This window comes from Arachis hypogaea, chromosome 14 (genome assembly GCF_003086295.3).
Source record: "Arachis hypogaea cultivar Tifrunner chromosome 14, arahy.Tifrunner.gnm2.J5K5, whole genome shotgun sequence".
Taxonomy (NCBI): Eukaryota; Viridiplantae; Streptophyta; class Magnoliopsida; order Fabales; family Fabaceae; genus Arachis; species Arachis hypogaea.
The window spans coordinates 55,773,574-55,791,364 of NC_092049.1; the positions used below are offsets into that span (position 1 = coordinate 55,773,574).

The window sequence follows — 17,791 nt, forward strand, 5'->3', positions numbered from 1 at the left end:
TTATCTTATCTTATTTGGCTAAGATAAGGGAGATGTTTGAATTCGAAAGTTGGTTAGGAGCTTGGAAGGGCCGGTTCTGGGCCTTCAGGTCGAAACGGGTCGTACCGGGTAACCGGGTATGCGGGATCCGTGGGTCGGATCCGTAACATGTATAAAATTTATTAATACTCACTTTTTATAACCTTCATTGATTTTTATTTAATAAATTTAAATATTTAATAACTCATAAAAAATAGCTCATCTAATACATCTAAAATTATTATGCTTATTTTAGATGCATCTAGACATTAGACTCTTTAGACTTATACTTTGTTTGCATATATGAAAGAAAATTAAAAGAAAGAAAATAAGAGGACAGAAAATGAGAAGAGAGAAAATAGAAGAAAAAATAGAGTTATGTGTGTTGTATGGATGAAAAGAAAATGGATAGAATGAAAGAAAATAAAAAAAATCTTCTTTTATTTAAATAGAAAAAAAATATAATAATATAAAATTACATTAATTTCCTTATCATAAAATAAAGTATAAATATTTTTATTTATTTTTATTTATTATATTTTATAAATATTATAAAATATTATAATTTTATATATTTAATTTAAATTATTTATCTAATACATGTAATGTTTAAATGTAAACTCTATTATAATAATGTATTAAAACTATTAAAACTAAGTTTATAATAATAATGATTAATAATAATATAACTAAAGGTAATATTAGAAATACAAAAAAATATAATATTTTTTTCTTATTTTTTTATTTATGATGAAAAATTTTCTTTTCTTTCTATTTTGTTTGATATCCAAATAAAAAAATATTATTTTTTTATTGATTTTCTTTCCCTTCTTTTTATTTCCTCTCATTTTTTCTCGAACCAAACATAGAATGAGAGTATGTGGCTCAACTAGTGGGGTACTATATGTAATTTCGGGAAACTGCAGAGTTTTTGAACGTAATTTACCCTTCTTTTAAAATTCCCAAAGCTTAACATATGCAGCGACATCCCTTAGCTTTTTGAAGGGAATAAAAAAAAAAATGAATACAAAACATAACTAACTAGGAAGCCATCATCAATATAGAGAGAAGGAAAAAGTGATTATGAGATGCAACGATTGAGCAACACAGTGATTGGGTTCTTGAACTTCTTCACACTCTTATCATCAATACCCATAATTGGTGCGGGTCTATGGATGGCAAGGAGCACAACAACGTGTGAGAATTTCCTGCAGACCCCACTTCTGGTTATAGGCTTTGTCGTGCTTGTGATTTCACTTGCAGGGTTCATAGGTTCATGTTTTCATGTGGCTTGGGCACTATGGATTTACTTGGCGATCATGTTGCTCCTAATGACCGCACTCTTTGGTTTGACCATATTTGGGTTCGTTGTGACTGGCGAGGGTGGTGGAGTTCAAGTTCCTGGAAGGGTGTATAAGGAGTACCATCTTGGGGGTTATTCACCATGGTTAAGGAGTAGGGTTAAGGATCCCCGATATTGGAGCACTATTAGAGGGTGTATTTTGGGGTCTAATACTTGTGCCAAGATTGCTTCTTGGACCTCTTTTGATTATATAAAGAGGGATATGACTCCGATACAGGTACACTGGTAGTTTTTTTTTTTTTTTTTTTTTTTAATCATATATTTTGTGGATTCAAATTTTGAAATTGAAATTTTATTAGTTTGAGTTTTTTTATATATGTTCGAAAAGAATAATATTAATGGAAAAGACATTGGAGATATGAATTTTTAAAATATTTTACACATTTGTTCAATTATGTTCATTTTTTAAATAATTATTCACGCGATCATATAAAAAATAATTATTTTTTTTAATATGACTATATGTGTAAAACTATTTTACACTAACACTATATCAAAATTTAATTTAATTTTAATTTCATGTACAATATGTAACTCTTAATTTTAGTCTTAGTCCTAAAAGATTTAATTTTTTTGTCCTAAGCCTTACCGTTAACTTAACATTATTATTTTAGCATAACATATATTTTCATTTGATGAAAGTAGTTAATAAAAACAAAATTTATAAAAGAATTTGAATAATACTATACATCCAATTCTTTTTATTAACTAAGTCTAACTAAGTTAGTCTAATATAACAAAAATCAATTATAGCTAGCATTATTCTAAATTTTATTGTTTAATTTAGTTGGACTTAATTTATAAAAAGATTTGGATGTATAGTGTTACTCTTAAAATTTATATTCCAAACTAGAAAAAAATGACAGTTACATAAAAAACTGATTCCCATTTTTGTAGCTATTCTTTTTGTTTTAATATGTAACTTTTAGCTTTAGTTGCATAAAAATTTAGTCTTAATCCTAAAATGTTCAAAAGTTTTTTGTCCTAAGCCTTAGCATTATTTTAACATTATAATTTTAGCCTATGATATATTTTCGTTCGATGAAACAAGTCAATCAAAATGAAAATATAAAAAAAATTATATTCCAAACTGGAAAAAAATGTTATAGCAACATCAAAAGCCAATATAGATGTTTTAGTGTCTAATATCAAATTTTTTGAAGATCAATTTGAATATTTACTAAAAAAAAATGTTTATATCTACTCCTTTTGATTTGTTGTCTAATTGATGAAACATAAGAGAATCCAATAATAAGTTATATGTTTGACTGCAGTCTGGATGCTGTAAGCCACCAACATCATGCAATACCAATTACTACAACCCGGACACAATAGTGGTTGCTCAACAATCTGATTGCTATCGTTGGAACAGCGGTCCAACAATGCTATGCTACGAATGCGATTCGTGCAAGGCTGGGGTGCTTGAAAACATCAGAAGAGATTGGCATAAGATATCAGTTCTGAACGTTGTGGTGCTTGTGTTCCTCATTTGCATTTATTCCATTGGTTGCTGTGCTTTCCGAAACGCCAGAAGAGCTGAAAGTGATTATCCTCATGGCCACAACCGCATGACCAAAGTTAGACCCAGATGGGATTATTATTGGTGAGTTCTTTTTTTTTTTAAATAAAAAAAAGAATAAATCCCTTTTACATAGAGATATTATAGCACGAAACCAAAATTAACAAGTAAACAACAATTTTGACCCTCCCCTTTGAGATATTTTAATTTCGACAAAATAGTTTTTGGGTGCTATGCTCATGGCTTCCAAAGCTCACTAAAGTTAGATCAAATATACTAATTTGGTGAAGTTTAGGACTTGTTTGGGTGAGATTAAAAAAAAAATCTTTTTTGAGTTATTTTTTTTTAAAAGAGCTTATGAAAAAAAAAAAGTAATTTTATGTTTGGATATCTCATACAAAAAGATATTTTTATCTATTAATTATGTTTTGGTATAACAATATAAAAGTACTTTTTTCTTTATTTATTACATGAAAAACATCTTTTTTTTTTAAAAAAAAGATCTTTTAAAAAAGATGTAAATTATACCTTCTCAAAAAAGATATTTTTTTATATTTTTTTAGTGCTTTTACTTTTATTACTAGAAATTTACAAAACACAATAAAAAATAAAAAAGATTTTTTTTTCATTGAAAAAAAATCTTTTTTTTATCGAAATAATGGTGTCCAAATAAGCACTTAATTATGTCAAACTTTTGTGATTTTCCAAATTCTATTTGGAGAAAAAATTGCCAAATTTTTTATTTCTTTTTGGGTTAGTAATATCTTTGTTCATTCAAGGCGACTATTTAATAGTAATTAGATATTTCTTTTAACACATCATCAAATGACCGATTTACATATTGTTTTGGTCCTTGCATTTGGGGTCTCAAACGGCCTAATGATGAACCGGACTCTAAACCTAGGTCATCCATACGACCCAAATAGGCCAGAAAGTCGGGAACTAATATCTAACATTCAAGTTCAAATACCTCTCTTATCTTAGTCAAGAAGATATAAGACAAATTATATAAAGGGAGTCAAGGATTTCCTTAGGTACGTTAGACACTCCTAATTCACACTTATGCATCTTAGACTCATTCTGTGGTAGATTTTTCGCTCCACTGGAGCTGTTGTTCGAATCAAGGCTCGTTTTCTAATATTATTCTCGTCGAACAACAGCTCCAGCAGAGCGAGAATAATATTATAAAACGAGAATGAGATTATTATCGAACAGTTGATTCGATGCGAATTTCCAATCTCCAACAATCAGCAAAATATGAAGCCCTCTTAGCCGGATTAACGCTGGCTAAGAAAGTTGGTACAAAAACACTGGAGGTTTGCAGTGACTCCTAGGTAGTTAGTTCCCAAATAAATGGGGATTACCAAACACGGGACACCTACTAAAGGTACTTATCTAAAGTTAAGGAGATGACCTACTCGCAAAGCTAACGAGCACCAAGTCGGTCTCGAAAAACTGCTCTCTAATCCAAGAAGTCATCAAAGAACCTTCCATCACCACTTCCTCGACAAACCTGCCCTTGTCCAATCAGCACTCATGGACCTCCCTGATCCTCGGGTACCTTACCACCAAGGACATACCTGGGGACCCTAAGGAGGCAAAACATGTGAAGTGGGAAGCCACAAAGTACACCACAATAGCGGGACGATTGTATAAGCGAGGACTATCCCAACCCCTCCTTATGTGTACAGAACCGGTGAGACGGACTACATACTTTGAGAAATTCATGAACGATGTTGTGGCCACCACATCAGAGGCAAAACCCTAGCTCAAAAAGTTATCCGAGTTGGGTACTTCTGGACTACTATCATCACCATCGTCAGAGATACCCTGCAACTAGTCAAAAGTTGCAAGCAGTGCCAAGTGCACGCCAACCTCCATCAAGCAGCCCCTCATCATCTCAGCATGATAACGACAGAACGCTCCTTCAAAACTTGGGGAATTGACCTCATAGGCCCCTTTCCCACAGCTCCCGGACAACTCAGAATTCTCATAGTTACCATTGACTACTACACCAAGTGGATAGAAGCTGAAGCACTATCTACAATCACCGCCACTCAATGCCAAGAGATTCTTTTGGAGATTTTTTTAGAGACAACTCATAACCTGATTCGGGATCCTAGAGATTGTTATCTCAAATAATGGGACTCGGTTTGCAGACAAACGCTTCAGGGAGTTCCTAGAGGGACTCGACATCTCACAGAAGTTTAGCTCAGTGGAACACCCGCAAACGAATGGCCAAATAGAGGCGGCCATCATGATCATGTTGAAAGGACTCAAGAAAAGACTAGACGAAGCCAAAGGTCTCTGGGCCGACGAGCTTGGTTCCATACTCTGGTCATACCGAACATTGCCCCAAACCTCAGCCGAACCCCTTTAGGATGACATTCAGCCTAGAAGTCGTCATCCCTGTTGAGGTTAGGGAGCCCAGCCCTCGAAGGACCATATGAGCACATGATGAGGACGTAGAGTAGGACCTCGTGGACGAAGTCAGAAGCATAGCCCACCTATGGGAACTAGCTTTAAAACAGAGAGTAAGTCTGAGGTACAACTAAGACATGGTAAAATCAGATTACAAGCAAGGAGATTTGGTCTTGTGAGCAATGACATCGGCCCTCCCACCTTGGGAAAGCTAACTCCCTATTTGGAGGGACCCTACCGACTTAAGTCTGTAATCGGAAAGAAAGCTTACAAGTTGGAACGACTTAACAGCACTGAGCTACTGAGAACATGGAATGCCGCAAATATACGGAGCTACTACTCATAGGCGATTTCCACTGAGTTAATAACTTTAGCAAAATTTAAGGTTTATTTGGAGTTTTCATATTTCCTTTGTTTTGTTTTACTTTTCCATTCTCATGTTCATGTTCAAAACATTTTTTCAGGCACTCTTTCCTACCCAAAAGACAACTGGGGGAGGGGGGTTGATGAGGCCGAACTTTTAATAAAAAGGTTATTCATTCAAATAATCTCTTTTAAGTTTTTACGTTTTTACTCTAACAAACGGTACGAACAAAATGGCCATCCGGGGGACCGATCACTCCCGAGGCCAACAAATCGATATCCAAACAAATCAAATAAGCATGCAATTTGGCCCACCAAGAGTCCCACAAATAGTTCATAACAAAACGGCCAAGGAAAGGCCACCAAAGCAGTGTATATATGTCGCACAAATGGCTTACAAACTTAAGAAATTGTTTCACAAAACTTAAAACCAAGTTACTCAAGATCTACAATCTGCCCGTCCTTTACAGTCCGAAAAGCTCCTATAACAGACACATCCATGCCCGGAGCCAAGACTTGGACCTAAGCTTTCAAAGCTTCCTCAGTAGCCGAGGTGGCCACCCTCGCATTAGCTAGAAGATCGGCATTTTGCTGCTTCAAACCCTCCACCTCGACCCTCACGACATAAGCTTTGGAACGGGCTACGGCAGCAGCACTCTCAGCATCGGCTGCCAACTTCTTCACCCTAGCCACCTGGGACATAATCTCAATTTCCCATTCTGACAAGCGTAGGATCTCAAAGCCCGCATCCTCAGCATCCTTAGCTGCCTTTGCCCTTGCAGTTTTGGATGTATCTAGTTGCCCCTTTAGAGTGCTAAGCTCCGCCTAATCCTGATGAAGTTTCTCATCCAGAAGGAAAGTCTGCAAAAGCATTGGTTCAACCCTTCAGATGATAGCGGCCATTTGGGGGGGGGGGACATGGTATACTGACTTAGCCTAACTGAAAAGATAACAAACCTTGAAGTATTCATCTGTGCTAGGCAACAAGTGTTGATTAATAAAGCTGGTAGCATCAAAGGAGTGATTAGTCACACAGGGGGCAACCACACCTGTGTTAATACCCTCCGAATTACCTCTCTTGGTAGGCCTCTTACTTTTCTTATTGGGCTCCAGGATCAGAATCTCTTAGATATCATCATCTCCAGTAGTCCCCTTTTGAACAATTTCTTGAGAGACCGTCTGAGAGCTGAGAATAAAATCTACAGGAGGCGTCGATTGTGAAGAGCCATTGGTGTGGATTTTACAAACCACAAACTACCGGCATGTGCACCGGGTCGTACCAAGTAATATCTCACGGTGAGTGAGTATCGATCCCACGAGAATTAATGGATTAAGCAAACAATGGTCAATTGATTATTCTAGTCAAACAATAAAAAATAAGTGTTTCAATAGTAAATAGCATGAAAATAGAAAATTTAACAAAAGCAAACTAAAATTCATTATGAAAATAAGATGATAAAGATAGTTAAGGTGTCAGAGATGTTCACTCTTTAGGAAAACAATCCATATGTTTATTTATATGAGGTATGCAAAGATTAATCACGACGAATCATAAATAATCAAATTCCAATTCCTTGGCAATTCAATTTCTCTTTAACTCAATTAACCGCTAATTCCTTAGTCAATTGCTTAAGAAAAAGAGGTGAAGCACAATTCTGATTCAATTTCAAGAAAGATTCAAAAATAGTCCGTAGGTTGAATTATATGTCACGTATTCAAGCTAGTCCTAACAATTGAAACTCACAAAGTGTCACACACTCTTTGAACCTATTCCTAGTGAAATAAAAAATAGTGTGAAAGAGTTTTCAAGCTAATTCACATATTAATTTTTTTCAAAACAATATTTAGAATCCAAGACGGAGTTAGAATATTTTCCAATAATTCTAAATCTTTAAGGATGAAGAACGAAAACTCAATCATGAATTAAATCAAATCATAACCCTCATCTAAAATAAAACACTTAGATTAATAATCCATTAAAAGATGAATGGAGCTCTTAGCCTTAACCAAGGAGGAAATTAAACAAAATATCAAAAATGGCAAAAGGTCTGAAGGTCTCCTCAAAGTATTTTTAGGACCTTTTTTATACTAAATAAAACAAAACCTAATTATTAAATTCAAACTTAAATTCAAAAACAAAACAAATCGAATCTAATCTTCCGCATTAATTCTTCAACTTTGTATCTTCTGTGGTCCCAAATTTTCATCTTGAATTGGCTTTGAGTGTTGCAAACAAGGCTTATAGAAAATGGGCCAAAGGGAGCAAGTGAAACACCCATATGTGTATGCCACGCTTTGCATGTAAATGCCACGCTTTTCATGCATAATGCTATGTTTTCCTGGAGCTGCCCCTTTAGCGTGTAATGCCACCCTTGGGCGTGTAACACGCCTATCTTCTCTTCCCTGGGAGGTCTTCCCTGTTCGGCGTGTGGAACGACAACATGTGGCGTGTGAAAGGCCACTCTTCTGTGGTCCCTAGAGCTCCTTCTTTCTTGGCGTGTGACACACCCTTGTTATGGCGTGTAAAATGCCCAGATGGGATCTTTGAATAGTCTTCTGGAAACTTGGCCTAGCGTGTAATACCGGGCTGCGGCATGTGGAACGCAACTCAATCAAACAAGGTCCTAGGAGGTAAAATATGGCGTGTGACACGCCTAAAGTGTGGCGTTAAACGCCCATATATATTACCAAATAGAAGCCTTCACTTAAGTGTCGATGGCGTGTAAATCACAAATGCCCATTCTTCCTAGCGTGTGGAACGCCCACTGTTCACTGGGACCTGCGTACGTATGAGGGATGCGTATGAATGACTATGACAAAAATCTTCAATCGCGCGTATGAATGCAGTATGTGTACACATGAGCCCTCATTTTTCGGCTTTTGCACATACGCATGAGGCATGAGTATGTATGAATCCACATTTTTCAGGTGTTGCGCGTATGCATGAGGCATGCATATGCATGAGGCATGCATATGCATGAGTCCCATATTGAAGGTGTTTCCATTCTACACACCCATTCTCCCTGGCGTGTGGAACGCCACTTTGTTGCACTTCTAGGGGTCTTCTCTTCATGGGCCACACTTTCAAAAGCATGGCCTAAGGTTCCAAAGCGTGTTCTAAGCTTTAAAGTGTTCCCAAAACTTTCTCTTTTCTTCTTTTGAGCTTGTTTTGTGCTTTTTGCTTCTTTTTCTATGATTTCCTACAAAACTTATCAAATTAAAAGATCAAAGCAATATTCAACTTAAGCACCAAAGCAGTCTATATTTAAGCATTATGCATTTATTTCTCATATAAAAAGCATAGAAAAACACAACATGATGCACATGCATCACAACACCAAACTTAAGCTCTTGCTTGTCTTTAAGCAAGCAAAGAATCATGCCTTAATCTTCAAAATCTTACAGCTTAAAATGCAAGGGTGAATGGTAGCAATTCAAATGATTTCAGTTAGCCATTTCACTTATATACAGTTCAACACAAATGGTTATATTCTTTGAAAATTTCTATCCAGATTAGATTATGGAATGCTTCCTTGAACCATCACCTTAAAGCAAGCTTATATACTTTCTTTGCACATGTTCCTTTTTTATTTTTTATTGGATGCTTTCCACCTTGAGCCTAGCCGTGACTTTAAATGCTTTGTTTTCAAGCTTTTGCTTGATACATAAATACCACAATCACTTGATTGGGGTCTCTTTGAGCTTATTTTTCTTTCAACATTCTCCATCAGTGGTGCTTAGAGCCTTTGGCTTCTCTTTTTTTTTGGAGGGGGGTACTTTGCACCTTTGAGCTTAGCTGTGACTCTAAATGCTTTATTTTCAAGCTTTTGCTTGATAGATAAGCACCACAAGCACTTGACTTAGGAGGGCTCTTTGAGCTCATTTTTCTTTTGATTCCTTTAGTCAGAGGTACTCAGAGCCTTTGGCTTCTATTTCAACCCCTTTTTGTTAATTATTATTCATTATATTTTTCTTCTCCAAATCTTTCTCAATGACAAGGATCCCATAATAGTCCTCTAGATTAAGGCCTCAAGCAATTTGGCTCAGTAAGTGTTGAATAATTCAGTTATTTTGGCCTTCCAAACTCAAATTGTCATTCTCTCTATATAATCAATCCATTGTTTGTTTCTTAGCACAAGACTCCTTACTTACATTCAAGAACAAGTATAATTGTAATTATGGGTTGTGATGGACAAGTAATGACATGTACTTAACAAATAGAAAATTTAAATGCATTATCTAGGATAGAGTAAACTGAAACAAATGCATATAATTAAAAAGGAAGGAAACAACCTTAGTTCTCACTGCCTTTCTCTTCATCATCTTTTAGGCTATGTAGAACGTATCTTTCAACACCAAACCTAGAATGATCGCTTGTCCTCAAGCAACAAAGAAAAGACATAGTGGTGATAGATATAGGCATAAACAGGATTATCAATTGAAAGCAGTTGAGTAATACGAAAGCTTATTCAAGTAAAACAAACAAAATTAAAAACTAAACGAAAGTAAAGCCAAAACAATGTAACATAAATGAGTTGCTAATATTTTTACATGGGGGTTGGACCTTGCATAAAGACTAGAAATGAACCTACCAAAATGGGAGACAGATGCATAAAGACTAGATATGAACCTACCAACATACGACCTACCCGCCTTGAGACTCCCCAAGACGTCCCGAGGATTCAATGCTGTATCCTCAAATATCGCTATTAAAACATAGGTGATATCCTTATTCTCAGAAGAGAGGCCCTCATAAGTTGTCCTCGTGAGATAGAAGCCCCAGCCCCAAAATTCTAATATGGGCAAATTCGGCGCTCCCCCTCCTGGGATAACCAAAAAGGGCAATGACCTTGGACCGGACGGACCTAGAAATACTCTACCTTAAAACCATAGAATGAATCTTCAAACATGTCAAAGATCCGGCGGTTTGGCTGAGCACAGAAAGAAATATTCCTTTTCAATGTATCCCCTCCTTATGTGGAATGGTGCACAGAAAGAAAAATAAAAAGACTTTAACCTGAGCCGGTATCTCCAAAAATTCACACACCGGTTCGAAGATACGGATAGCCACCCAACTGTTTAGATGTAGTAATTACAAGGATTTTTCAGGTATGGGTTGCAGTGCATCAGATGGCATTGAACCAAAAATTGATGCGGACTTTCCACAATTACTAACGACAAGTACACCGAGTCCTACCAAGTAATACCACGTGAGTGGGTTGTCGTTCCCACGAGGATTAATGGACTAAGCAAGTGGTGGTTAAATGATTATTCTAGTTAGACAATCAAAAGTGAGTTCTTTAAATCTTTACTACTAAAATAGGGAATGTAAATGAAATCAATTGTAAACATGTAGAGAGGTAATATGATGAGAAAAGTTAAGGTGCCAGAGATATTTAAGTTTCAAGATCAACAATTATTGCTATCTACTTTGATCATACAGAGATATAATTCATGACAAACCCTAAGTAATCAAACCCCAATCCCTTGAACAATTAATTGTGTTAAGAGATTAAATACAATTTCTAGTTTAAAGGCCACACAATTCTTAAGAACTAACCGTAATTGATTTTATGTCACTTATCAAATTAAGTTCGGACAGTTAAAAAATCATGAGAAAGATTTCTAGCTTAATTCTAAAAATTAACCTTTCCAAGATAATAGAGGAAATTAATTCAGATTAAAGTTATTTTCCAATACACTAAGAACGAAACTTAATTCATAAATAAAATATCAGTGTATTAATAAAAGTAGGGAACAATGATATTAATCCATCAAAAGAAATAGTGAAGGTAAGGGTGGAATGGCGCTGAAGGCTGATGATGTCGCACTAGACACTGTAGGTCCAGAGTGGAGAATGGAGGTTTGGGCATGAGTGGAACTAAACGTCGCTAGTGTAGTGTTAAACGCCAAGGGTCCAGAGGGTACATTTGTGTGGCTCCTTTAGTTACGTTGAGCGTCGCTAGTACCGCGCCAGACACCAAGAGTCCAGAGAGTGATCTTTTTGGCTTTTCTCGTTCTTAATTCTTACTAAATCTTTATCCAATGCTATCTACAATCATAAAAAGACCACAACAACTCAAAAAATATTCATGATGCTCATGCATCATGTAGCTGAGACAGCGCTATGGAAACATGATTCAGAAGGGTCATGACAAACTCAAAGAAAGCCAACCGAACCCCATCTTGGTAAACAAAGGTTTGTACACCCATATCCATTGGGAACCTGGGGGGAGTCCAAATTTAGGTAGCACACCCTCTCATTTTAACCAATGAGCACAAGCTTATATTGTTGCTCTGCCTCGCTTCCTCCCAACACGCCCCCTCATCTCAAAGTCTCTGAAGGTCCATCTCATCTAACCGGGAGGGTGTACCTAACACATCAGACATCACACAATGGTAACGATCCAGTACACCTCCAGCTGGGAAACTCAGACTCGGATTCTCCTAAACTCCTCTCTGCCCTACCATACCTATATCCAAACAGGGGCACCACTGTCAGCCCATTCCCCAAAAACACAGAAAACAAGAAGATCCCTTCCTATATCAAAACTACGCCAAAAATCTACCGAATCCCGTAAATCCAAAACCTTAACAGAACAATGACATCCCCGCATTTCCTCTACCATCACATGAAGGAAACCTAAAAAGAAATAATGTAGAACGAAAACTAAAGCAACAAAGCGTGAAAAACAAAGAGAAGGCATTAACCTGTTCTGAAATCGGCAAGAGAAGAAACTAGCAGAGCGAAAATGCAACAACCAATAATGGTCAATCCCATCAACAGTACCAGAGATCAGAAAAATGCCAGAAAGGAAGATATGAGGAAAATGGGGGAGAAAGGAGCAGTTACAAGGATATTGAAGCAAAAAACTCCTAAGTTTTAAATTGAAATATGGAAGGACTAGGGGTGGACATGAAAAAAAGGCAAAAATCTCTCTCTCTCTCTCTCTCTCTCTCTTATTATGCATCATTATGACACATTGGAAAATTTAATAGACAAAGCTCACTATCGGGAAACGCAACGGACAAACGTAGAAATAGTCCGCACTCTGACAACGGTAACATGACCTTCTGAATAGTAAAGAACTAAACTGATCAGCTAGCAATGAGACCAAGCATACACTTGCTCTCACGCTGCGGGGCAACTATTCCAGTCTTGGCATTTGGGCCCTAAACATCACAATGATGAACTAGGCCCGAAACCCAAGTCATCCTACGGCCCAAACTGGCCAGAAAGCTGGGAACCAATAACTAATATTCAAATTTAAATATCTCCCTTATCTTAACTAACAAGATAAGATAAGATAAGATAACAAGAAAAACTATATAAAGGGAGTCAATGGATCCTTCAGGTACGTTAGACACTCCTAATTCACACCTATACCTCTAATATTCATTCTGACTTGGGCGTCAGAGTGTCTTTGCAGGTACTAGCCTTCGCCACTTCAAAGGTCCGATCATGTCATCACTAAGACTGGCTAATCCTTGATCCTTCCCTCAACCCGTACCAGCAAAGTCTAGTACATATATTAAAATACTCAACCAGATAAAAAATATGTAAACTTATCTACAGTTATACTTATGTAATATTGATAGTTGAAAATTGTTAAATGATATATATCATGTAATATCCTACCACACAAAACTTTACGCTATAGTCATAAATCAAAGGTGGTGAGGCATTACGATACCTAAAAGGAAGATTTCATACAAAATAATAAAAGAATAATGATATAACTAGGAGCATGTGAAGAAAAATAAACATTGATAGCCGTAACCACACTCGTAAAACGGTAACGCAAGAACATGTCGTATACAAAAGCAATATATATATATATATATAGAAGTTTGGAAAAGAATACATAATAGTTACTAGTCTCGACCGGTGAAGAAAAAGCCAACTAGAATATTACAACATCAGAAAGTATACAAAATAGACATCCTGTCTCTCCAAATAAAAGACTCTATGAGGAATATACAAAATATATACAATAAAGTATCAAAAATAGAGAGAATTCTAGAAAGCCAAAATAATTCCCAAAAAGTCTTCTTCGCTTCCATATAGAATCCCGCCCTCTCAGCAAGGTGCATCACGTCCTACATCTAAAAAATAGTAAATCCACGACAGGTGAGAACTCGAAGATTTCCAGTAGGAAAATAGTTCCAAATAAAGACTATATAAAGATATATGAACCCTCTAGGCAATCCTAATCTCTAACATTACCGAAGTTCAAGTCTAAGGTTTTCACTAATACACACAAGGTTAAATTTTGCTAAATTCTCAGCTCTGTAACTATCTCTAGTCTCAATCATTTTTAGTACATCATGATCTCTCCGTATTCATATATTCAGTTCAGGAAGATCAATCACAAACACAAAGCAAATGCATGGAAATCATAATTTAGCACAATTAAAACAAGTAGTACAGTTAAGAGTTAAGCAGAATAATAAGTTAGGCAAACCAAAATAATTATGCACACTCAAACAACAGCAAACAAAATGCACATGATGCATGCCTGTCCTACTGGCCGTGAGCTCATGTGTCGGTTAAACTGCCAGACCCAACACATCCGGTAGCTAACCCGGATATCATCTTTCTAGCATGCATCCTAAGAGGTAAATGTCTCTTGCATAAGAATAAAAAATAATCTTGCAAGGAGAGTGCCCTGTTCACATCTCATAGGAAGGGTCCCCTATTCACCTTCTTTTGGAGGCTAGCTATTTTAGGGAATGAGTACCTGGTCACACTTACAAACAGAAATAATATAGGCGGGACAAAATCACAATCCCCATATTTACACCGCAGCACTGAACAAGTGGGACGAACCACCATCTTTGTTAAGTGCATGTTCCTCATCAATAACGCAAGCGGGACAAACCCACGTCCTTGCTAATTCAGTTATCAAATCACGGTTATAATCATATTTTATAATGAGTCAAAATCTTAACCGATTTAGTAAATTATAATTTATTAATCCATGAGTGAGACCAAGCCACCGTCCTCAGCATGGACGGGACGAACAACCATCCTCACAACATTTTCATCTGGTTAACCAAGTTTTTATACAGGAATTAATCAATTCAATTCACCTCCAATATTTTCAAAGCTTTAAAAATGGTTATCATACTTCAAATGGAGGTTACAGGGATTACAAGCTTGTTGGGAAGGCTAAACAGTAAAAAACCAACATTTTGGAAAAAAAAAAAACAGGCTGTGTGCACACGCACAGACCCAAAAACCTTCCCTGACGAGTGGGTACGCACCACTTTATGTGTGCGCACAGACTTGTATTTAGCCCCTGATTGGTGCACACGCATACCCCTGTGCACGCACACACCAGTGAATTTTCTGGTATGCTGCAAAATCTGAAATTTTCAATTTTCAACACCAATTTTCAAACATCTATAACTTTATCTACAAAAATTATTTTTCCTCCATCGTTCAACGATTTTAAAGTACTCATTTCCAGTTATAATTCAAGATGTATTTCTCTCAATTCCAAGCTACGAGTGCCACTGTTGAAGTTGGCCAAAATATCTATTTTACCTAAAATTCTGCATCATCCATAATTTTCATTCTTCAAATCCTTTTCTTTCCAAACCAATACCAAATGCTTATTTCAATGCTCAAACTCAAACCATATCTTATTTATTTCACTTTACAACTCATCCAAGTCATCATTTAACTTCTCATTAAACAAACCTACTAATTTCACCAAACTCAACAATTAACCACTTTTAATTCAATTTCATATGTTATTATTTACACAAAATTATAAATCTCAATCCTTCAAAATTACATCACTTCTTAATTCCATCATCATATAGTCCAAATTAAACATCAATCAGTCATTCAAATCTAATTTCATACTTCACTTACAATAATTCATTTCAACATTATATCACCCAACTTCAAAACAGACCAAATCATATAATTCGCTCAATAATTAATAATTAACCAACATAAACATTCACACTAAGCCAATGTCATCAACAGCACCAATCATATCCATTTAACACTTTCTTAAGGTCATCTAACCTAGGTTTTTACATAGCGTTATATATTGTTTACTCGAAACCAAAACCCATACCTTTTGTTAGCGGCGGTTTCCAACCTCTTGATCCTTTCCTTCTGGCCAATCCAAGCATCCACCAACTCCTCATCAATCGAGTCCAAGAAACCAATATGTACCAATTCAAGCCAAGCAACCAATCACTCTATTCAGTCTAATTATACCAAAATTTCATTTATTTACACTAGGATTTTTGCATAAAATTAGGGAATATAGGGAGAAAGAGTTGTCTTACCTTGTTCTACATAACCTTGGGTAAAAATTCCTCTAGAAATTGAGACTGAGCTTCCCCTAAATCATCAAAATCACTAATTTCAATCAACATATACCAAAAACGTAAAATCAGAAGTAAATGGAGAAATGGGGTAAGGTTCTTGTGATTACTCACTGCAAAAGTTATATAGAATCGAAGATGATGGTAAAATGATAGCGTGGCCGCAAATGAGTCGTCGATTGGAGCTATGGCTTTTAAGAAAAATGGATTTGTATGTGTATGCGAATAGTGTTATGCTTCTTCCATCTTCTCTTCTTACTCTTGAGACTGTCTATCTCAATGTAAAAATGAATGAAATTTTGGGCGAGGGGCATTTTTATCTTTTCGCCTATTGGCCTCACCTAGGACCAAAATTTTAAAGATAAGTGTTCCAGTTTTTATTATAAATATTTTTCTGGTTATTTCTATATCTTTAGTTTTCTCATACACAGTACGAAACAGACTTAAGCCTATACAATTAATTTTAATACCAATACACGTTTTTCTATAATTAATTGTATTTTTGGGCCTTAAATAATTTTCTGAGTTAAATTTTTATCTATAAATTTTTAAATTATAAATTTTAAACTTTTAACACTCTTAGATTACTTTTAATTAATTAATAAGTTATTATCTTGTTAATATTTTTCTGGATCTTCAACTTTATATAAAAACAAGTTTGATTTTTCACCTAAAGAAAAATATCAAAAAAGTGAAGTCACCTAGTATAACTCTTTTGATAGTAAAAATATTTCAAAATGCTTTAGAAAATGAGATTGGAACCGCTCCAAAGATTCTCTTTTTTGTATATTGCTTTTGCCACGGACGCGTTATTTTCTTGAGTAAAACGCGAGCGGTAAAATTGCAACACAATATTTGAATGTGGAGTCCGCATGTATGACGATGCTCTGATCTTTTGACTGCTAACCAATGCTTTTTGGTCTGCTTTTTTCCCTTTTTTTTCCTGTTACAGTTGGAGATGGTGGTATGACAAGAAGGAGCAGCTTTTCTAAATGATAATATCTAATTAGCTAGCGTCCAAGGGGGGCTGGATTAGGCTGCGCTTTCTTGTAATGTCTATGATGCTTTTTTTTTTTTTTTTTTTCTTGACCGAGTAAACTAAAACAGAACCAGTAAGGTTTTGTCAAACACCCATGATAATTTAGAGGATTGGAGAAGATTTTACTTCCTTAGGAATCTAGTTTATCAACATCAAAATATTTCTGAGTAGGTAGTCTACTTGAAATATCAACGAGACTTGCCTAAGGGGTACCGCATATATATATATATATATATATATATACACACTAGTGGGGTGTTTGAATTCTATAAGTAATGTGAAATATATTTACTATTCGAGTGTTTGATTCTATGTGTATTTGCTTGTCCTTTTTTTTTGTTTAACGGTGTTAATTATAACACACATTCATGAAAATATTTATATTTTATATTTTTCATGATTTTATTGTATAAGGATAAATATTTAGATATTAGGATGAAAAATCCTAGTAATTAAATAAATAAATAGATCAAGTAATATAAATAGACTAACATAGAGTTTATTGTAATCAAGTGAAATATATATCGAGTTCCTAAAATATCTTTATACTATTTTTTTAACCTATTAATAATATAAGGGTTAAGTACGATTTCGATCCCTAAAGTAGATGCTGAAAATTTGTTTCGTCCCCAAGCTTTTTTTGAATTCGAATTCGTCCCTAAAGTTCAATTTGGTTTTAAAATCGCCATTTGGACCAAAATGCCATTCTCCTTCTTCA

The 17,791-nt window shown here is 35.6% G+C and overlaps 1 protein-coding gene across 1 annotated transcript; it reads left to right on the forward strand.

Moving 5' to 3' along the window:
• The first annotated feature begins 865 nt into the window (after window positions 1-865).
• LOC112742046 (tetraspanin-6) lies at window positions 866-17,378 on the forward strand. Its single transcript, XM_025791264.3, has 3 exons — window positions 866-1,598; window positions 2,656-2,984; window positions 16,987-17,378. The coding sequence occupies exons 1-3, from the start codon at window positions 1,107-1,109 to the stop codon at window positions 17,024-17,026; spliced, it is 861 nt and encodes a 286-aa protein (XP_025647049.1). The 5' UTR covers window positions 866-1,106; the 3' UTR covers window positions 17,027-17,378.
• Window positions 17,379-17,791: the final 413 nt, after the last annotated feature.